Source organism: Gossypium hirsutum, chromosome A02 (genome assembly GCF_007990345.1).
Source record: "Gossypium hirsutum isolate 1008001.06 chromosome A02, Gossypium_hirsutum_v2.1, whole genome shotgun sequence".
In the NCBI taxonomy this organism is placed as follows: Eukaryota; Viridiplantae; Streptophyta; class Magnoliopsida; order Malvales; family Malvaceae; genus Gossypium; species Gossypium hirsutum.
In genome coordinates, this window is record NC_053425.1 from 89,144,605 (window position 1) to 89,166,736 (window position 22,132).

General features: G+C 33.6%; 1 protein-coding gene and 1 pseudogene across 1 annotated transcript; both read left to right on the forward strand.

Moving 5' to 3' along the window:
- Positions 1–909: 909 nt before the first annotated feature.
- On the forward strand, positions 910–2,566 carry LOC107952356 (polygalacturonase-like). The gene is made up of 4 exons (XM_041086554.1): positions 910–1,092; positions 1,205–1,484; positions 1,755–2,062; positions 2,200–2,566. Exons 1-4 carry the CDS (start codon positions 940–942, stop codon positions 2,458–2,460), a joined length of 1,002 nt encoding a protein of 333 aa, XP_040942488.1. The 5' UTR covers positions 910–939; the 3' UTR covers positions 2,461–2,566.
- A 14,798-nt stretch (positions 2,567–17,364) lies between these two features.
- LOC107887679 (polygalacturonase-like) lies at positions 17,365–19,080 on the forward strand (annotated as a pseudogene).
- Positions 19,081–22,132: the final 3,052 nt, after the last annotated feature.

Here is a 22,132-nt window from a genome sequence, read left to right on the forward strand (position 1 = left end):
TAACTACACTTGTATACCATTGCTGGTATACGGAATAATTATATGAAATTCCAATGAGACTTTGAATTCAAGTAATCTACCGACCAGAGTTGGTTCCCCTTGGCTTGTGATACCAACTCAGTCAAGGCAGGTTCTGTTTGTTTCATTAAAAATGGTTTCCGAAAAATATTTTCTACATTTTCCTGTGTTTGTCTCATGGAAAACAGTTTGGTCAATGGAAAATAACTTACAAGTCAACGAAAAATAAGCCCTTTTTCTTTTCCTCTAGAATGACTTAACCTTTATGGGTGATTTTATTTTTATATAAAAATTAACTTAAGTCAAGCTTAATATTATTATAATATTAGTAAATTTTTATTTTTAAAAATATTTAAAATTAATAAAATACTATAATTTTCAATACTATTAAACATACATATTTAATTATCTATATCTAACCATATAATAAATTATTAATATAATATAGAAAAGAAATTAGTAATGGATAATTTTACTCATCGTTTTTTTATACATTGCCTAGAACTACTCATAACTCCTCCCCAACCCTTAATATAGGAGATCATTAATGCCCTTCAACATGCTCGAACCCACGGTCTCCTGCATGTGCAACAAGGTCGATGCCAATCGAGCTAAGTCGACAATTATATTCATCATTTTCATTTATATATAGAAACCTTAAATAGTTATATTAAGTCACGTGTTAGTTAATTATTTTTACTATATCAAGTTTGTTGGAAAATTAACGAGTTAATTGCTTCCAAAAAGAAAAAGAAGTGCTAATTATAGTAAGCAACACTTGGTCATATTATTTACCCACGCTAATTAAAATAGAAGATGTTTAGTTGGTTGTAATTTGGCCTTACTCTATCTATATAAGATGGGTTGAAACAAAACAAAAGACAGAAATCATTCTCTCTTTGTAGTGAATAAAAATAAAGTATGGCTATTCAATTTAATTTTCTTTCATCCATGTTAATACTAGTACTTCTGTCCATATCATCCGTTGAAGGTTCAGGAGGAGGAGGTGGTGGTGTTATTGATGTTGTTGCAAAGTTTGGTGCAAAGGCAGACGAGAAAACAGATTTGAGTAAGGTAAGCAAAATATCATATAACTTTATAGTCAGCAGATAAAAGTATGCATAACTATTTTCCAAATCTCTTATCTTTATATGTATCTTTTTTTATTTTTTTTATTTGGTTTTAGCCATTGTTAGATGCTTGGAAAGAAGCTTGTGCCTCGACATCTCCGTCAAAAATTGTGATTCCTAAAGGGATATATTTTTTAAGTACAGCTACCTTAGATGGTCCTTGCAAGGCTCCTATTGAGCTTCAAGTTCAAGGCACTGTGAAGGCTCCGGCAGACCCTGGTGCTTTCAAGGAGCCTAAATGGATTGCTTTCAATAGAATTGAAAATTTCAAATTGTCTGGCGGAGGAGTTTTCGACGGCCAAGGAACCACTGCTTATAAAAGGGAAGGTTGCAAAGGTCATGATTATTGTGGTTCACTTCCTATTATAAGTTATTTTCTTATTGAGAGGTTATGACTTTTGTTTTTATAAATAGAATTAAGTAATAATTATTTTTTGTTTAATTTTGGAATTAAACAGAACCTAAGGTTTGATTTTTTAACCAACGCAATGATACAAGATATAACTACCAAAGACAGCAAGCAGTTCTAGGCTAATGTTCTAGGATGCAAAAACATTACTTTCGAACATTTCACCGTATCTGCACCTGACGAAAGCCCAAACACAGATGGGATTCACATTGGGAGATCAGATGGGGTCAATGTCCTTAACTCGGAGATAAAAACTGGCGATGATTGTGTTTCAATTGGGGATGGTTCTAAAAATTTGGTTATCAATGGTGTAACTTGTGGACCAGGACATGGTATCAGTATTAGCAGTCTCGGATTGTTTAAAAATGAAGAACCAGTTGATGGAGTTACAGTAAAAAATTGCACCATGACTAATACTTCCAATGGCGTTAGAATCAAAACTTGGCCAGGTGCTGAACCTGGCACTTGTTCGAACATTCACTTTGAGGATATTACCGTGACCAATGTCAGTTCTCCTATCATAATTGATTAGAAATATTGCCCATGGAACAAATGCAAAATAAATGTATGTACATATTTACCAAAATCGTAAGAGAGCAAAAAGAGTTAACGGGTCATTGAATCATTATTTTGCTGATGCAGGAAGAATCAAAAGTTAAACTAAGCAACATTAGTTTCAAAAACATTCACGGCACTTCTGCGCGTCCAGAAGCTATCAAGATTATTTGTAGTGCTACTTTGCCTTGTGAAAATGTGGAACTTGCAGACATTGAAATTACGCACAGTGGACCGACTGGACCTGCAGTATCACAATGTTTGAATGTGAAGCCTAAAGTTAGTGGCAAACAAAATCCAGCTGTATGTTTTGCCCCTATCCCAGCAAAACCTACCCCGACCGCTTAATCAATAGCATAGGTATAAAATTTTTTGATGACGCTGTAACTCTTATAATTATATTTATTTTGTCAAACAAATTTTGTTTTTTTTTATATTCTATGTTATTAAGAATATTTTTCATAAACTTAATTATTTTTAAAAATACACTTCAACAAAAAATATTGCAATGTGACAACATTTTATGCCTTTAGGCTTACGATATAATTATTTTTAGAATACTGCTGAACCAGATACTATTTAATTATTTTGTTTTTTATTTATATAAATTTGTTATTTTTTATTTATAAAATTGGCATAATAAAAATTTTAATAATCAATATTTATAGATTGTATCAAGTTAGTTTTGATTCTAAAAATAACCTTTAACTTTTACACCTTGTATAATTTGATTTTCTTTTTAGTTTTGTTTTTTATGACTCTTTCACCTTAAAAGCTAAAAAAATAAATTTATCAATTAAATTTGATCGAAAATATATTAAAATTAAAAACCTAAACAATTAATATAATAATTTTATCTTTTTTATTGTTTTAAATTTAATCTTGAATCTTACAAATAAAAGCAAAACTCTAAAAATACAAAATTGCACTATATAAATGTTAGGGAGTTGAACTTTTTAGAAGAAAGATTAAATGGACACAATGTATAAACAATGAGAGCTAAAATTACTATTATGTCAATATTAAAAGCTGTCAAAGTTTTATAAAATGTTTGGCTATGGAATCCATCAAACTGGTTGAATCAAAAAACGATGGTTTAATACAATAGCCTATATACTAAACGACCCATCATTGCAATGAACTAGTGACTCCTCCTTCAGCTTACGTATTAACCGTGGCATTAGCTAGCAGGTACAATAGTTTAACTAACTATCAATCAAACAAGCCCTTCTCGAGGAAAAATCGAGAACAAGTTACCCAAAAACCATCGTATAATCGAAGAAAATCCTCCCTAGATTAAACTCAAACATTATGGAACTCCAACTTAAGGCCTCGTTGGCCTTAAAATAAGGACCAATCCTTCATTGGCGCTATCATAGTTATGTTTCAGGGAAAACGTTAGACTCTTAGGATTAACCCGAGTTGGAAGTCACCGAGTTCATAAGATAACTGGTCGCTTCATGTTGTTTTTCTCTTTATTCGGTATAAGTCCAACATTGATACGCTCGATCTTTTTATATATATATTTGAACAATCATACTTATATTCATACATGAGTATATGTTGAAAAAAAATTAAAATTGAGGTAATATAAAGGGTTAGATTACTTTTTGATTACTGAACTTGACAAATTTTCTCATATTGTGGAACCCTAAACCTTAAATTTGACAATTGATTCTACTTTGAGGCTTGGATTTATTTATCTAAATTAAACCTTGAATTTTGTAGTTGTTCTCACAATGGGGTTTGAAATTTTTTTGGTTCAAGTTAGTCCTTAAAAACCCTAGAGTTTAGGCCCCAATGTGGGAACAATTGTCAAGTTTAAGGACTAACTTGGAATAAAAAAGTTCAAGCCCCAAAGTGGGAACGATTACCTTGTTCAAGTCTCAATGTGAGAACAATAAGCTCAAAACCTAACTTTAGCAAAAAAAAGTTCAGACTCCAATGTAAAAAAGTTACTAAATTAGATCCAAATAGTGATTTAATCTTAACATATATGATCTTTTGTGTAGGAAAATTTAGAGCAGTGTTTGCATCCATACCTTTCCCAATCTTTGCAGCACTTTATTTTATACTTTTCGGCCTTGTAGGTATGTGTTAATTCTAACCATACCTACCTATTTTTACCCCAACCTTAGATTGTCACATCCTAGAAACTGGATCAATGGTATTGACATTAAATTATAGATTAAAAATAGAGTAAATAGAAATCACGTTAGTAATTAGGACTAAATAGGAATAATAGCAAAGTAGAGAACTTAAATAGGTAAATTAGGACTAATTGTTAGTGGGGGATTTATTAAAACAAAAGTAGAATTAGGAGGGATCTATAGGATAAATAAACCAAGTTTATAAATTAATTTGCCTATATAAGTTGTCACTGCTCATTTTCTTCTTATGTTTTAATTTCCTTTTTTATTATTTTCTTTCTTTTTACACTTTCTTCATTTCAAAAGCTGTTGCATTTGGTAGTTAATTTTCCTTTAAAATTTTATTGCGCATTACATTTCTAAGACCCCAAGCACCATTTTCTTTTTTAAATTCTCAAGTAATACACCAACTTTTTCTTCTTAAACTTTGGTTCCATTATTGAGCGGACCACTCGAAAGTCATGAAGGATAGCAAGAACAAAGGTAAACAATATAATTTCATATCAAATATGTATAAAATGCTTTTGACTAAAGTATCAACGGTTTAGTTAGAAAATATAAATAATCTTTGTTTTTTTACGATTTGGCTTCATGAAAATGGTGGATTGAAGCTAGCGAAGCTAAGAAATGTTGTTTAAAATGGTTTTGTTCTTGAGGAAGACGTTGAATGGTGACTGATTCTTAAAAGAAAGATTTAAGTGAGATTAACATTTAAGTAACTGTCTAGATCTACAAATATATGTACATTAGGAGGGTTAAAGGTTAGAAAATGGGGTAAGTATTAGAATAATAAAAATCTGCAATAGATAACGTAAGTAATGGGCTGTTGTTGAATACAAAATGAATTAAATTGTTTTAGACAATATGTGACGTGTATTTTTTCATTTGAAGCTGAAAATACCGGAGGAGCATCGACTCGTAGAGACAAAGGGAAAGAAAAGGTCACATAATCGACATTGTGGTGAACAAGGTGAGTACACTATATACTGCATCTGAAAACGAGGGCGCACTCTACTGGAAGCAAGTAAGATATGCGAACCCTATCTTCTGTCGTGAATTGAATATGTGCATGTGCGAACCTCTTCCATGCATTATGCAAACCTCATCTATGCGTTGTGCGAACTCTTAGCATGAATCTATGTCTGTGTGTTTTTACATGCCATACGAACCTTGAGTAAAATGTATACATGTGTCCAAGATTAGTTTAAATATATGATATATATATATAGGCCTCTAAATTTTGTTATATAATATAATTTGGGTGTATTGTTATATATTATATGTAGGTTTGTGGCTTTTAATTTATGTAGTATATATACTTTGATGTAAAAGGGAATTGTTTTATATAATGAATGCATGCGCAAATGTTATTATAAATAATATATGTACATAACTTTGCATTAAAAGGGTTTTGTATTATATGTATGCATGCGTGGGTTATAATATAAAAAATATATTTACATACCTTTGCATTAAAAATTTTTGTTCTATCTATTATATATAAATGTATATATATGCCGTGTGTGAACCCTAAATCTACTATGCAGTTGTTTTATGCCTAATTTTCTATTTTGCAAGCTATTCTATGATGTGTTGTGGTACTGTGAGCTCTATTAAAAATTGTGAGCCTAAAATAATGTGATCTGTAAATGTGTATTACTACGATATGTTGGCATTGTGAATTTTTGCAACCATTAGATATAGTTGGCTTGCCATAGGATCGTGTGTGTTCACCTATGAAATATGATAGGGCATTATGCCCTAATGATTTGATGGAGAAATAAGTGAATATCGAGTAATGCTTCATTCGCCGGGGATCGTAAGGGTGTGGTTTTCGAAGAGTGTGAGCATTTGTGCTACACTTATATGGCGATTTGAGTGACTCTATGAGTCTTAGGGTGTGTTTTAGGAGAACTGTTTATCCAATGAGTATATTATTTAATTATGTTTCATTTCACAAACTGATAATATATCACTAAACTAAACGGGGTTGATTATATGTGAATTAGTGACATGCCAACCGATTGTATGCAAACCACCTACGTGTAGAACTATTTATGTGCGAATTGTTTTATGTGATTTGCCTATAAGTGAGTTATCTAGTTTGTGAATTATTGATGTGTTTTCTTGTGTTGTGTACTTGTGTATTCATTGAGCTTTCACAAGCTCGTCTCTTTTAGCAGTGGAAAAGTGATAATAGTATGTATTTTTAATAAAAATTGGGGGGTTTATAATTAACTGTGTACTGGCATCCTTAAATTCTATTTACGTGTCATGCAATACAAAAAACAAAACCTAAACCCTAAATTCCATGCCATAGTTGAAAATAAAATATATTCAAACTTTGAATAATTAAATAAATTGAATAATTTGCCTAAATAATTCAATAAATAAAACTGAGCCGAGACCCTCTGGATGTCGCGTCCACGTTTTAACTTGGTGGGTCATCTATAAGGATGGAAATAAAAGCAGGATTGAGCTATGACGCTTAGTGTGAGTCACTTCATAAGAAAATCAGAGCAAATAGTCATTAAAACATATTAAATAATAACACATAGAATAATCATATTCAACTAACAATTCCATCTTGATCAGAGATATCTGATATGGGCACCCTATGCAACCGCACTATCTCGGAAATATAGAACTTCACCAGTTTTTTCAATGAGTAATCTTTACACACAGGAAAGAAGTGTGTTGACTTAGTTAGCCGATCTACTATTACCCAAATTAGATCTTTCTTAGTGGGAGTTAAGGGTAACCCACTAACAAAGTCCATCGTTATTCGCTCCCACTTCAACTAAGGTATTTTGATAGGTTGCAACAACCCAGAAGGGAACTGGTGTTTTGATAACCAATCCATACCTATAATTAAATCAAACTCCCGAAATGGTAACTCTATAAGGTCTACTAGAGGCACTACCTCTTAAACCTCTAATGGACATCTCTTATAGACTTTATTTATAACAACTGACTATCCTAAGGAGCTTGCTATGGTTACATCAATATTGGTTTCCTCTACCACAACACCTAATTTATCAGGCATATTACATGCAACATACGAATGGGTAGATCCTATTTCAATTAAGGTAAAGTTTGAGATCGAATTAATGGAAAAATACTTGTGATGGCATCAAACACATCCCTTTCCTCACGACCTCTAATGATGTTAAACAAGGGTTGGTTGCCTAGCCTCGGTTCTAATCGTGCCTGTTGCTACATTATTTGTAGCCCTGTTTTGCCAACAGCCCTTGAGAGGTAGCTAGCCCACTCCCTGATTTTGGGTCGAAGTTTGTGCTTGATTACTCGAGCGAGAACAATCTTTCATCAAATGCTCCATTAATTCGCATTTCAAACAAGCACCCATTTTCTTCCGACAATCTCCCAAGTGGTAGTTTCTACAATATTTACAATGGTAAACCTTACCCCTAGAGTTAGTTATTGCGCCCCTTGTCTGCGGTCTACCCTCTCTAAATCGTTTTACAGGATGAAAGTTTGAACTAGTGGAACCAAAATCTCTTTTAACCAGGACCTTACTTTTCTCTCGTTGTTCATGATTCACTAGTTTAATCTCTTCAACTATTTTGGCTTTCTCCAGTAGGGTCTAAAACACTCATTTTTAGTGTGGAGCAACTTGAATCTTGAGGTCGAAACGCATCCCATTTTCGATCCTCAAGCATTTATCCTACTTCTTGGTGATCATAGCTTGAGCATATCTGCTGAGCCTCAGGAATTTTGTAAGGCCCCAATTTTCGGGAATTCTGTGAATGTTGGCAAAATTTCATGCTTTGATTTTGTCATTTGTGAGTGAAATTATGAAATAGGACCTATGTGAAAATGTTTGAAAATGCTATAGGCTAAATTGAAGTGGCCAAATAAATAGGAGTGCAAAATAGGAGGATTTGCATGACAAACCTCCCATTTTACATGAAGTGGCCAACCATCATGTTGTTCTAGACAAAATGTGCACTTGATATCCATAATTTATGGTACAAATTGATACAAATTGATAATGAGTTAGGTAAATGTTCCATGATAATGGGTTAGGTAAATGTTTCATGATAATGGGTTAGGTAAATGCTCCATGATGGGAATTTCATGTCTTTTGTATTAAAGAATTAAATGGATGAAATATGAAATTTCATTAAAAGAAAAAGGGGTGAAAAGAACAAAGTTTTGTCCATCTTTGTTCATCATAGCTGAAAGTTAAAGAAGAGAAAGGAGAGGAGAAAACTCTTGAGTATTCGGTCACTAGGAGGAGGAAAATTGAAGGTAAGTTCTTGGTACCTTACTTCTATTTTGAGGTTCATGAGTTCTTCTTGATTCTACCTTAACTCTTGCAGTATATTTTGGTTTTTAGTTGTGTTGTGAGCATTTAGTCATGAATTAAAATGAAGGAAATCGTTGTTGTTTCATGTTCTTTTGATGAAAAATGGAAGATAGGTGAAGTTGAGCTAAACAAATGAGCATGCATGTGCCTTAGATGTTAAAAGGAAAAATCAGCTAACATGTTGTGCTTTAAAATGATGAAATGGAGATTATACTTAAGTAAAATCATAAATATGTGATGATTGATTGGTGATATACATGTTTAAATAACAAGCATGCAAGTTAGGTGTGAAAGAGTGATTTGGTAATAAATCTGCTTGGGACAGCAGCAGTAACGTGACTTTGGAAAATCACCATAAATTGTGGGAGATGAGTTAGAAGCTGCATAAATTATGTAATTAAAGCTTAATGAGTTTAGTTTCAAATGGAATAAACGATAACATATTTTGAATTCTGTACAATGAGAAATTTTATTCGTAATGAAGAGTGGTCAGATTAGTCAAACAGTGAAACATGGGAAACTTTGAGAAAAATATGGTATTTATTGGCTAAACCAAAAGTTCTGAAAATTTTATGGATAGAAGATATATGAGTCTATTTTCAAGGAAAATTAACGGAACTTGATTTGGAGTTTCCTAGCTCCAGTTATAAATGATTTAGTGACTATTGCTCAGGAAGACAGCTTGCAGTGAAATTATGATTATGTGGTAAACATTGACAAAAATTTGTTAATGAGTTGCTTATTGTTTTCTTATAAGCTTACTATGATCTGTAGGTGTGGTTGGCCGAATATTGTAAGGGGTTAATACGTAGTTTGTATTTGAATAGTTAGATTAACGTGTTAGTAATCCAATTGTAGGCGGTTCGTGTGTGGATTTCGTCAGCATATCGTCGCAAACAGGTGTGTAACTAACACCCTCTTTCTTAGTCTAGATCGGCAAAAGTCGAAAATCAGAAATGCCAAAAACCGGTATTTTGTAGATTTACGAGTGTGCGAATGCTCGTGAGGTAAATCGATTAATGTTTTTGGTAAGCTGCAATGTTTGGACTGCAAAGTGCATGATTTCTGTGCCCTCGATATTTTTGGGCTTAATGGGCTAAAATTGGAATGATGGGCCAACGGGCCCAATTCGGTAAGAACCCTCGGTACGTGATTCTGTTAGTACGTGAAAAGTAAGAATATGCATGAAAAACCCTAAAATAGATAAATTACTGAAATACCTTTAAAAGTGGAAAATTTACAGTTTTACCCTAGTAGATAAATTACCGAAATACCCCTAGGGTTAAATTGACCTAAATGCATGTTTGACTGTTGTTATTTACTGCATGCCATGTTGTTATTATCTGATGCATGGGATTGGGATATTGACGGAGGAAGTACTAAAAGTGGCTAGTCCACGTACTGGAGGCTTTGCCTCAATTTACTGTTAACTGAGCAGCAATGCTGCAACTGTAGAGTGTTGGGCTGGGTGGGTTGAGCTATCCCCACATGGAGTGTATGGCTGGTACGGTGGAGTGTAGTGGTTGGTGGGTTGAGAAGTCTCCCCAAATGGGCTTGCATATGTTATTGATGTTGCATGTATTTTGAAATGGGCCTATGGGCCATACTGTTATCTGAATAAGGGGCTAAGGCCCAGTTTATTGTAATCTGAAAAGGGCTCTGGTCTAGTACCACTGTTACCTGAATGGGCTTAGGCCCAATAGGCTTGAGCTGACTTGGGATTTGAATGGGTTTTCCTTACACACTGAGTTTCCCCAAACTCACCCCTTTTATTTTCATCCACGCAGGAAATCCCCAACCATAGTGGGCTTGGAGCTGTGAGGGAATTCGGAGTGGCCACCCATTCTGAAAGTTTGGTTTTCTTCTGGTGAACTGGACATCCTTTTATTTACGTTTGAAGTTTTGGGTTTTTAAATGTAATAAGGCCGCTTAATTATTTTTGATAGTTTTAATATGTATTACTAAGATAGGTATTACTTATTTTAACTGTTGAAATTGTATAGCTTTAGGGCGCGTTTTCAAAAAAAAAAAAAAGAATTGATTTCAAAATAACACGACAACAAGCAAAGCTTCTGCAATGAAAGTATTTTCCAAAATTAATCACTTTTCCTAAAAATGACTCATTCAAATCGCTTTCCTAGAAATATACATGACGTTAAGGTGTGGAAATGGCGGTGTGCATGTCTAGGATTGGATCCGAAGGGAGCTTGGTACTTAAGTAGTCCGATAGACTCACCTCCTCTTTTCCGGTTTCCTACCTGGTGCACAGCTTCCATTCACTTTAACCTATAATGAAATTATCTTTTAAAACACTAAGTAGGTTTTTCTGGATCAACAATATAAAATGTTTTGAACGCTTCGATGTGGCATGTCGGATCCGACCATAACGTCTGGGCCGGGTTTGGGGTGCTACAAATTCAACCTCATATTCTGCTACGAACTTGTCTCCTTGTTTTAGGTCGACAAATTTGAGCCTATGAGCCTCCGGATACCTAGTGCCCGAATACTTTTTCCGGAAGGCCTCTTGAAAGTATTTTCAATTTATGCGGTCAACTTGCATACCTCTTATGGCAAAGTACCACCAATGATATGCCTCTTCTCTTAGCAAGGACATAGTGCTCTTCAACTTCTGCTCCGAAGTACAGTCTAAATCCTTCACAATTCTCTCCACCGACTCCATCCAATACTCAGCCACCGTTGGATTTTTTCCAGCAACACTTTTGAACATTTCTAACCCATTCGTTCGGAGACTCTCTGCAACGGATCCCCGGCTCCCCGATCCAGTTTGGGCTCCAGCAACCCTTTGTAAAATCCTCAACATCACCTAGGTCATCGTGTCGTCACCATTTTCGTTCTCAACATAATCCTCCTCTGGTATGGGTTTTATCCCTGGACAATGGGTAACTCTATAGGTGCAGCCCTACGTGGCCAACCCCTACCACATCGGCCTTGGGTGTTCATAGTGATCTTTCGAAAGTTTTAAATCTAAAGTATATCTATAGTTTTCAAACAAAAGTTGAAGCATTATTTATCCTCCTAAATGTTCACAATCTAAAGTTTTCAATTTATCTAAATTTTTTACAGCAATCTTGGATTGAATTTCCTACAGAAAAATAAAATTTTCAAAAATCTTATGGCGTGGTTTTTCCCAAAATACCCCTTTCGATGCACGCATGCAAACATATATCAAAATTTCACAATGCAAATTTAGAAAAACTAAGCACTGTTGCCACCAAATGTAACGTCCCCAACCCAGCCTAGACGTGAGACTTGAATTCAAAAGATTACATTAGCCACCAAAATGGCCTAGTAAGCTATCGAAGTTTTGAAAACAAATATTTTTGAACAATGGTTTAGCTTTAGAAGAAAACTTAGTTTATTATCAATGTATAAACCTCTTTTAAAAGGGAGGTGTTTTGAAAACAGGGGAGTCGCCACCAACCTTTCTAGGTGTGATTGGATCACCTTATAAAATATTTTGGTCTTCGAAATTGTGAGAAAATAGGTTTGAGAGTCGGTTATGTAGGAGGAAGGGTTAGCACCCTTGCAACGCCCAAAATTGGTACCAAATTGAATAATTTTGCTTTAATGTCAAAAGTTTGAAAGAATTCAAAAATAAGATCTCTTTTAAAACCATAATAATTTGAGTTAAAAAGAATCAAGATTCCTTCTCTTCAAACGAATATAAATATCACATCCAGCATGATTGGGCACGATATTCTTAAACTTTCATAACTAAAATCATCTCGTGATTTTCAAAATTTATTTAGAAGGATATTTTAGGCATTTAGACAAACTGGAAATCGCAACCCAGCATATTAGGGCACTACTTCTCGAATTCCTACCTGCCAAAAAACATTGCCTTATTTTTAAATTCTTTTTGGATCGAATGAAATATAAAGTTTTTAAAGTGATGATGCATTTAACATATTACAAAGGATCAATATTAAATAAATTATCCTACATGATACCTACTTTAATATTCCATGCAAATATAATAAAAGATGATGAATAATGGCATAAATTACACAATATACGTTATTTTATGCATACATGATCATAGATAACATAAATATACATACATCATCGTTACATGTAAAATACAACGTAGAGCATAATGAATACAACAATAAAAATTGCATAACATATATAATAATATTTCATGCAGATGTAACTTAAATCAACATAAATAATTAATCCTCATGTGAATATATAAAAACAATAACATAAAATAACAAATAATCTATACATATTTAACCTACTAAACAATACTAAAAAAATAAAAAACAAAAATAAATGAGCAAATCATAAACATATAAAATATAAATCAAATAAAATAAAAATAAAGATATTTTAAAAATATTTAGAATAATATAAGAATGATAAAGGAGAACCCTTTTTAAAAAAATGATTAATATATATAAATCATATTATAGGATATAATAGCTTAATATATTAAAAATAATGTGCTAAATATCAATATTACACATATTTAATAATAAAAATTTAAAAAACATATGTAATTAATGAGTAATAAAATAATGTATATTTCATAATAAAATAAAAGTAATGTAAGGAGAAATATTTGGTAAAATATATAACATATAATAAAATTTATAAACAAAATATATAATAATATAAATAATATGATAGATAATATATAAAATAATATATATATAGTAAAATGTATGTAATATAATATATAATAATATATAATAATATAATAAATAATATACAAAGATAAATACTATATATACATTTTTTATATATAACTAATGTTTATAAAAATATATAGTATTTAAAAAAAATTGAATTTATATAAAAAAGGAGATTAAAATTAAAATTAATTAAAAAAATTAGGGTTAATTACAAATAAATGGAAAATTTTGGGCCTAATTGAAATGTGCGTTAAATTCAAAGGGACTCATTGGGCAATTAGCCCTAATCCCATAAAACGACGTCATTCCCAGAATAGGCTTCAATAGCCATTAGGATTAGATTGAATTAATCGTAAAAAGATTGGGGTAAATTCAAAATAAAAAAATGAAATTGTAAAGATTAAAAATGCGGAAGGACCAATTGGGCAATTAGCCCATTTACCAAAAACACGCGGATCTTATCCGGGTTTCGGGTCAACATGCAGATCTTGGGCTTAAACGGCGTCGTTTTGGTACTTATCAGATTAAGTAAAAATGACACCGTTTCTATTATGCTATTTAAGTCATTTTTGGCCCAAAACTCATTTTAGAAACTGTTTTAAAAAAAACTTTGAAACTCTCTGAAATGGGAGAGGAGAGGGCAGTCTGGGCTCCAGTCTCCGACTACTGGGCAGCACATGTCCACACGCCACACGCGCCATCATACGCAGTGGTCGAAAGGTTAAAAACCTTCGTCCTTCCAGGCGAAACACAGGTAACCTTCTTTCTTTAAATAGTAACAACCTCTTTCAAGAAAAAATAATTCATAAGCAAAAAAAAAAAAACAGAAACGAATAGACAACTGAATCACCTTTTTAAAAAAATGCCTTTATTTCATTCTTCACTGTATATGCATATCTTTTTTTTTGTATCTATTTTCGTATGTATATAAAAAAAGGGGTCCTATTATAGTGAATTCATTTGGCTTTTTATAGCCTCTATTTACAAATCTGTATATTTTCTGCTCGATTCTTGCCACGTTTGCTATGTTTTTCTTTCTCCTTTTGCAGGTGACAGCGAGAAATCTGGAGGTGAATGCACCGATTATGGGACGATACGGAGCCAGAGTCACTGCGCTAATGGAGGGCCACTGGAACTGCGCGAGACGAAGAGGCGCAACTATTGGGTGTTTGCAGCGCGAAGCTTCTGGAAACCCTAGGGTTTCCAGATTCGATTTAGGCACTGGGCCTTGCTAGTTTGGGTCTAGTTTGGGTATTTGGGGCTATTGGTTTTGGGTCATCTGTTGGGCTACCAATGTAAACGGGTTTGGGCTATCAGGCTAAGGGTTTTTTAATGTAACCAAGTATGGGCTATCGGGCCCTTTAGGCCTGTTTATTTGTAATTTGGACATTTTAATAAGGACATTTATTTAATTTAATTTACAAATTTTGTTTAAATCATTGCATGGGCCCGGGTAAATTTGGGCTATTACAATCAATTTATTTATTACTCAAAATTTTAGTATTGTTTAGTACATATAGATCTTTACTCGACTAATCCAAGTGGCTAATGTGTCGCTCGAAATCTAGGTCGGACCGTCCCGATCGAGTTTGGGGTGTCATATAGATCTTTACTCGACTAATCCAAATTCGAGCTCGTTATAAATTTTTTTTAGCATAAAAGGTCATATTAGTTTAAGAACTTGATAACTTTTCTCAATTTAATCCTTAAATTTAGATTCCATTAAAGTACACTAAAATGATATTATTAAATTCTACTATGCCATCTCCTGATTTTTTAATTAATATTTTAGTATATTTCTTACATTTTTTAGATTTTAAAATTTTAGGTGATGCCTTCATAAATTAAAAGTGTTACATCATCCGAATCCAAGTTCATGAACAAATTTCCCAATTTTGTCAAAGACAAATATGGACCAAGATGAAAAAAAATTATTTCATTTAAGACTAAATATTGGTTTATCTAATATTAGTAAATCATGTCTGCAATTCAGAAACACAAATTACACGAGAACTTTATCATAACAGGATTATCACTCTTCTCAGGGATTTCCATCCCTCAATTCTTCAACCAATATTGGAACCCATCCCATCATGGCCTTGCTCACAGCGATGTAGCCTGAGTAAGTGTTTTTTTTTTGAAAAAAAAAACCCAATCCTATAATCTTCAATGATAAAAGAGGGTAAAACAAAGTGAATGTTTTTTTCAGTTTAATGTATTCATGAACACCGTGTTCTCACTACCGATAATGGTGGGATTGACGGTGGCGGTGATCTTAGGCAACACGATAAAAGTGGAGAAATCGAAGAAAGATAGAGGGATGCTATGGGGCTTAAGTTTTGATCGTTTAGAGGAGATAATAGGATTGAAGAATTTTATACTATGCCTTTCAGTCATAATAGGTTTTTTCCACCAACCTAAATTTCCCAAAATTAGGCTTGGTAATTGCTTATGTTTTACCCGTTTTTCCTTTGATAAATATGGGTAGTAGGAGACGACAATTCGTGTAATTTTTTAAAATAATTTATGAATTATTTATTAATTTATATTGTTTAAATTATTACTTTTTTATAAACATTTTTGTATTAGTGGCAAGAGTAATTTAAATATGAGCTTTTAAAGTTGTCAACATTGCTATTAAAGTAAGGCCTTAATCTTTCAGCTGGCAGAGTGGTTGTTGACGATTATATGGCTGAAAATCAACCCTCCCCTCCCCCTTTATCTTCCATCTCATTGAATTTTGTATTAGCCGGCACAGTATCGGCCTGTGGACTCCAATGAGATGCGAATGAGCCTTCTCTTTTCCAACATAATATTGCATTGCTTGGCTCCTCTTCTAAGGGTTTCATTTCCCATTTTTGAGAGCTCTCGAGCAGCTTTAGTTTGCCTATTTTTGCTTGACCTTTTCGTATTTATTGGGTGCTTGAGGTGTGCCCATTATAACAGCAGTGAAGGCATGACAAAACTACACACATCAAGGTCTAACCTTCACAGCCCTAATGGCTAAACACCAACATATGATAGAGTTTTCCACTTGATTCAAACAAAGTATGATTTTCTTTTGTAATTCATTTTGTATTTACATCTTATTTTGTACCTTTAACCGAGATTTGATCCTTACTTGTAATTTTTTTTGTTGAATGGATATTATTTAAAAAAAATCCTTACTGTTAAATTGAAATAAAATAAAAGCATACTTGTATATTATGTTTATTAAAGATACTTAGTAGCATTATAACTACACTTGTATACCATTGCTGATACATGGAATAATTATATGAAATTGCAATGAGACTTTGAATTCAAGTAATCTACCGACCAGAGTTGGTTCCCCTTGGATTGTGATACCAACTCAGTCAAGGCAGGTTCTGTTTGTTTCATTGAAAATGGTTTCTGAAAAATATTTTCTACATTTTCCTGTGTTTATCTCATGGAAAATAGTTTGGCCCTTTTTCTTTCCCTCTAGAATGACTTAACCTTTATGAGTGACTTATTTTTATATAAAAATTAACTTAAGTCAAGGTTAATATTATTATATTATTAATAAATTTTTATTTTTAAAAATATTTAAAATTAATAAAATACTATAATTTTCAATACTATTAAACATACATATTTAATTATCTATATCTAACCATATAATAAATTATTAATATAATATAGAAAAGAAATTAGTAATGGATAATTTTACTCATCATTTTTTTATACATTGCCTAGAACTACTCATAACTCCTCCCCAACCCTTAATATAGGAGATCATTAATGCCCTTCAACATGCTCGAACCCACGGTCTCCTGCATGTGCAACAAGGTCAATGCCAATCGAGCTAAGTCGACAATTTTATTCATCATTTTCATTTATATATAGAAACCTTAAATAGTTATATTAAGTCACGTGTTAGTTAATTATTTTACCATATCAAGTTTGTTGGCAAATTAACGAGTTAATTGCTTCCAAAAAGAAAAAGAAGTGCTAATTATAGTAAGCAAAACTTGGTCATATTATTTACCCACGCTAATTAAAATAGAAAATGTTTAGTTGGTTGTAATTTGGCCTTACTCTATCTACATAAGATGGTTTGAAACAAAACAAAAAACAGAAATCATTCTCTCTTTGTAGTGAATAAAAATAAAGTATGGCTATTCAATTTAATTTTGTTTCATCCATGTTAATACTAGTACTTTTGTCCATATCATCCGTTGAAGGTCAAGGAGGAGGAGGTGGTGGCGTTATTGATGTTGTTGCAAAGTTTGGTGCAAAGGCAGACGAGAAAACAGATTTGAGTAAGGTAAGCAAAATATCATATAACTTTATAGTCAGCAGATAAAAGTATGCATAACTATTTTCCAAATCTCTTATCTTTATATGTATCTTTTTTATTTTTCTATTTGGTTTTAGCCATTGTTGGATGCTTGGAAAGAAGTATGTGCCTCAACATCTCCGTAAAAAATTGTGATTCCTAAAGGGATATATTTTTTAAGCACAACTACCTTAGACGGTCCTTGCAAGGCTCCTATTGAGCTTCAAGTTCAAGGAACTGTGAAGGCTCCGGCAGACCCTAGTGCTTTCAAGGAGCCTAAATGGATTGCTTTCAATAGAATTGAAAATTTCAAATTGTTTGGCGGAGGAGTTTTTAACGGCCAGGGAACCACTGCTTATAAAAGGGAAGGTTGCAAAGGTCATGATTATTGTGGTTCACTTCCTATTGTAAGTTATTTTCTTATTGAGAAGTTATGACTTTTGCTTTTATAAATAGAATTAAGTAATAATTATTTTTTGTTCAATTGTTGAATTAAACAGAACCTAAGGTTTGATTTTTTAACCAACGCAATGATACAAGATATAACTACCAAAGACAGCAAGCAGTTCCAGGCTAATGTTCTAGGATGCAAAAACATTACTTTCGAACATTTCACCATATCTGCACCTGACGAAAGCCCAAACACAGATGGGATTCACATTGGGAGATCAGATGGGGTCAATGTTCTTAACTCGGAGATAAAAACTGGCGATGATTGTGTTTCAATTGGGGATGGTTCCAAAAATTTGGTTATCAATGGAGTAACTTGTGGACCAGGACATGGTATCAGTATTGGCAGTCTCGGATTGTTTAAAAATAAAGAACCAGTTGAGGGAGTTACAGTAAAAAATTGCACCATGACTAATACTTCAAATGGTGTTAGAATCAAAACTTGGCCAGGTGCTGAACCTGGCACTTGTTCGAACATTCACTTTGAGGATATTACCGTGACCAATGTCAGTTCTCCTATTATAATTGATCAGAAATATTGCCCATGGAACAAATGCAAAATAAATGTATGTACATATTTACCAAAATCGTAAGAGAGCAAAAAGAGTTAACGAGTTATTGAATCATTATTTTGTTGATGCAGGAAGAATCAAAAGTTAAACTAAGCAACATTAGTTTCAAAAACATTCACGACACTTCTGCGCGTCCAGAAGCTGTCAAGATTATTTGTAGTGCTACTTTGCCTTGTGAAAATGTGGAACTTGTAGACATTGAAATTACGCACAGTGGACCGACTGGACCTGCAGTATCACAATGTTCGAATGTGAAGCCTAAAGTTAGTGGCAAACAAAATCCAGCTGCATGTTCTGCCCCTATCCCAGCAAAACCTACCTCGACCGCTTAATCAATAGCATAGGTATAAATTTTTTTGATGACGTTGTAACTCTTATAATTATATTAATTTTGCAAACAATTTTTTTTATATTCTATGTTATTAAGAATATTTTTCATAAACTTAATTATTTTTAAAAATACACTTCAACAAAAAATATTGCAATGTGACAACATTTTATGCATTAAGGCTTACGATATAATTATTTTTAGAATACTGTTGAACCAGATACAATTTAATTATTTTGTTTTTCTTATTTATATAAATTTGTTAATTTTTATTTATAAATTTGGCATAATAAAAATTTTAATAATCAATATATATACATTATATTTGTAATATCCCAAATTTGACCGGGCTTAAACAAATCAAACAGATCAAATAATAATTGTTTAACAATCCATAAAGCCCAATTTACAAGAGTCCAAATACAAATCCAACCATTTACCCGGTAACTACCCAATCAGCCTTAAATCATACCTGGTTACAACCCAATAGCCAGATCAATACCTAGACTAGCCCAACTTAAACCAGCAGGCCCACTGTTACAACCCAACCCGTTACATTATAGACTAAGACTCAATTAAACTACCTAGCCCAGAATTAAAATGGCCCAATTGATCCAAACTCTCAGAGGCCCAAAAATTCGACTAGGGTTAGAAACCCTAGCCCTCTCCTCACGCCGCAAGGAGTTTCTAGAGGCTTCGGGCACTTCAAACGGCGTGGCCATCTCAATCGTCGCCACAAAGCATACGTCATGCCACAATCAACGAGCAAGACACGCCAAAATCCAGCGTTGGCTCCATCAACGTGCAGACTCCAGTGATTGAGCGAGATTCTCGTGGATTACCTACAAACAAAAGGAAACAAAGATAGCAAAACAAGGCAAGAAACGAGACAGATTTTCATACCAAGAATGTAAAAGCAACAGTGGCTACAAAAGCCCGAATCTAAACATTGTAAAATGGGGGGATTTTTCAGAAAGAAAATATACATGCAAATTCAACAGAGCATTGTATTGCCAACTGACAGTACCAGTAGCCAATTGAGTATAAAGGTGAATATTTTAACATATATTACAAGTGGTAAAAAAGGGAAAAAGGGATTACCTGATTTTCGCTGAAAAGGGTGAAGGCTTTTGGGCCCTCCGACCACCGTGCGTGGTAGCACGTGAGCGCGTGAGGAGACCCCTGGACGGAGGCTCAACAGCTCCGGGATTGGTCCTCGAATCCTCTTTCAGAGGATTTTGTTTTTTTTTTGTAAAACCGGATGTTAAAATGGTTCTTAGGTGCAAAGTTTGGCTTATATAGCCTACCCAAAACGGTGTCGTTTTAGAATGACAGGATCCGCGCGTTGACCCGATTAACCAAGGAGGATCCGCGCGTTTTTTGAAATGGGGTTAATTGCTCAATCAGTCCTTTCACTTTTTTTAAAGATTATAATTATGTTATGTTTTATTTATGATTTGGCCCTATTGTTTTGCCTCAATTTTGATGTAGTCCCTACAGTAGCTGCTCTGAGTCCAAGGTTTAAACGCTGCCTCAAATATGAATAGGGCAATTTTCCCAGTGAGTCCCTCTAATTTTGCGCGCGTTTTAAACAGGGCCTGAATTCAGTTTTATTCCTTTTAAATTCGCCCTATAATTTTGCTGGACTTTAAAATTAGTCTTAAATTTATTCTTATTTATTTAATATATATATTTTTCATATATTGTTATTTATATTATTTTAACCTTATTTTATATTATATATTATAAAATTATTTTATTATAAATATTATTATATATATTATTATTGTAGCACCCCAAACCCGGCCCAGAAGTTATGGCCGGATCCGGCATGCCACATCAAAAACGTAAAAAAAAATTCCATTCTAAGTCCAGAAAATCGTACTTGATGTTCAAAAGATTAATTCATTAAGGGTTAAAGTGAATGGAAGCTGTGCACCAGGTAGGAAATCAGAAAAGAGGAGGTGAGTCCATCGGATTGCTTAAGTACCAAGCTCCCTTCGGATCCAATCCTAGACATGCATACCGCCATTGCCACACCTTAACATCATGGATATTTCTAGGACACCGATTTGATTAAGTCATTTTTAGGAAAAGTGATTAATTTTGGAAAATACTTTCATTGCGGAAGCTTTGCTTGTTGTCGTGTTATTTTGAAATCAACAGTTGTTTTTGAAAACGTGCCCTAAAGCTATCCAATTTCAACAGTTAAAATAAGTATTACCTATCTTAGTAATACATATTAAAAACCATAAAAAATAAATAAGCGGCCTTATTACATTTAAAAGCCCTAAACCTCAAACGTAATTAAAAGGATGTCCAGTTCACCAGAAGAAAATCAAACTTTCAGAACGGGTGGCCACTCCGAATTCCTTCACAGCTCCAAGCCCACTATGGTTGGGGATTTCCTGCGTGGATGAAAATAAAAGGGGTGAGTTTGGGGAAACTCAGTGTGTAAATTAACCCAATCATAGCCTATATCAGCTCAAACCACAAAAATAGAATAAGTTGGCCTTAGCCCAGAACAGAATTCAAAATAAAGCCCATAGGCCCATAACAGAACAGAACAGATATTACATGTTTATGCAGAAACCCAACCATATCCAACCGTATACACCCCCGTACCAACCTTACACCGTGTGGGGAGACAACTCGACCCACCCAACCGCTACACACCACAGAATTTGCAGCATGGCTGCCAGAACAGATAATGTGACAGAGTCACCAGATACAGATAATCGTGGCAGAGCCACCAGAACAGATATATGTGGCAGAGCCACCAGATCAGATATTTGTGGCAGAGCCACCAGATCAGATATTTGTGGCATAGCCACCAGAACGCTTCCTCCATAATATAACCCATGTCCCCATGCAACAGATATATAATCATGGCATACATCATACAGAATCAGATCGTCATGCTTTTCAGTCAAAATTAACCCTAGGGGTATAACGGTAATTTTGCACCTAGGGGTATAACAGTAATTTTCCATACATAGGGGTATTATAGTAATTTAGCTACTTTTAGGGTTTTCATGCATATCCTAACTATTTACGTACTATCAGAACACTTACCGCGCATACTTACCGAATTGGGACCGTTGGCCCATGAACCCGATCTTTGGCCCATTAAGCCCAAATTATCAAAATGTACGAAATCGTGCGTACTGCAGTTTATTACTTTAGATTACCAAATATACAAACACAACTATCTTACGAGCATTCGCACACT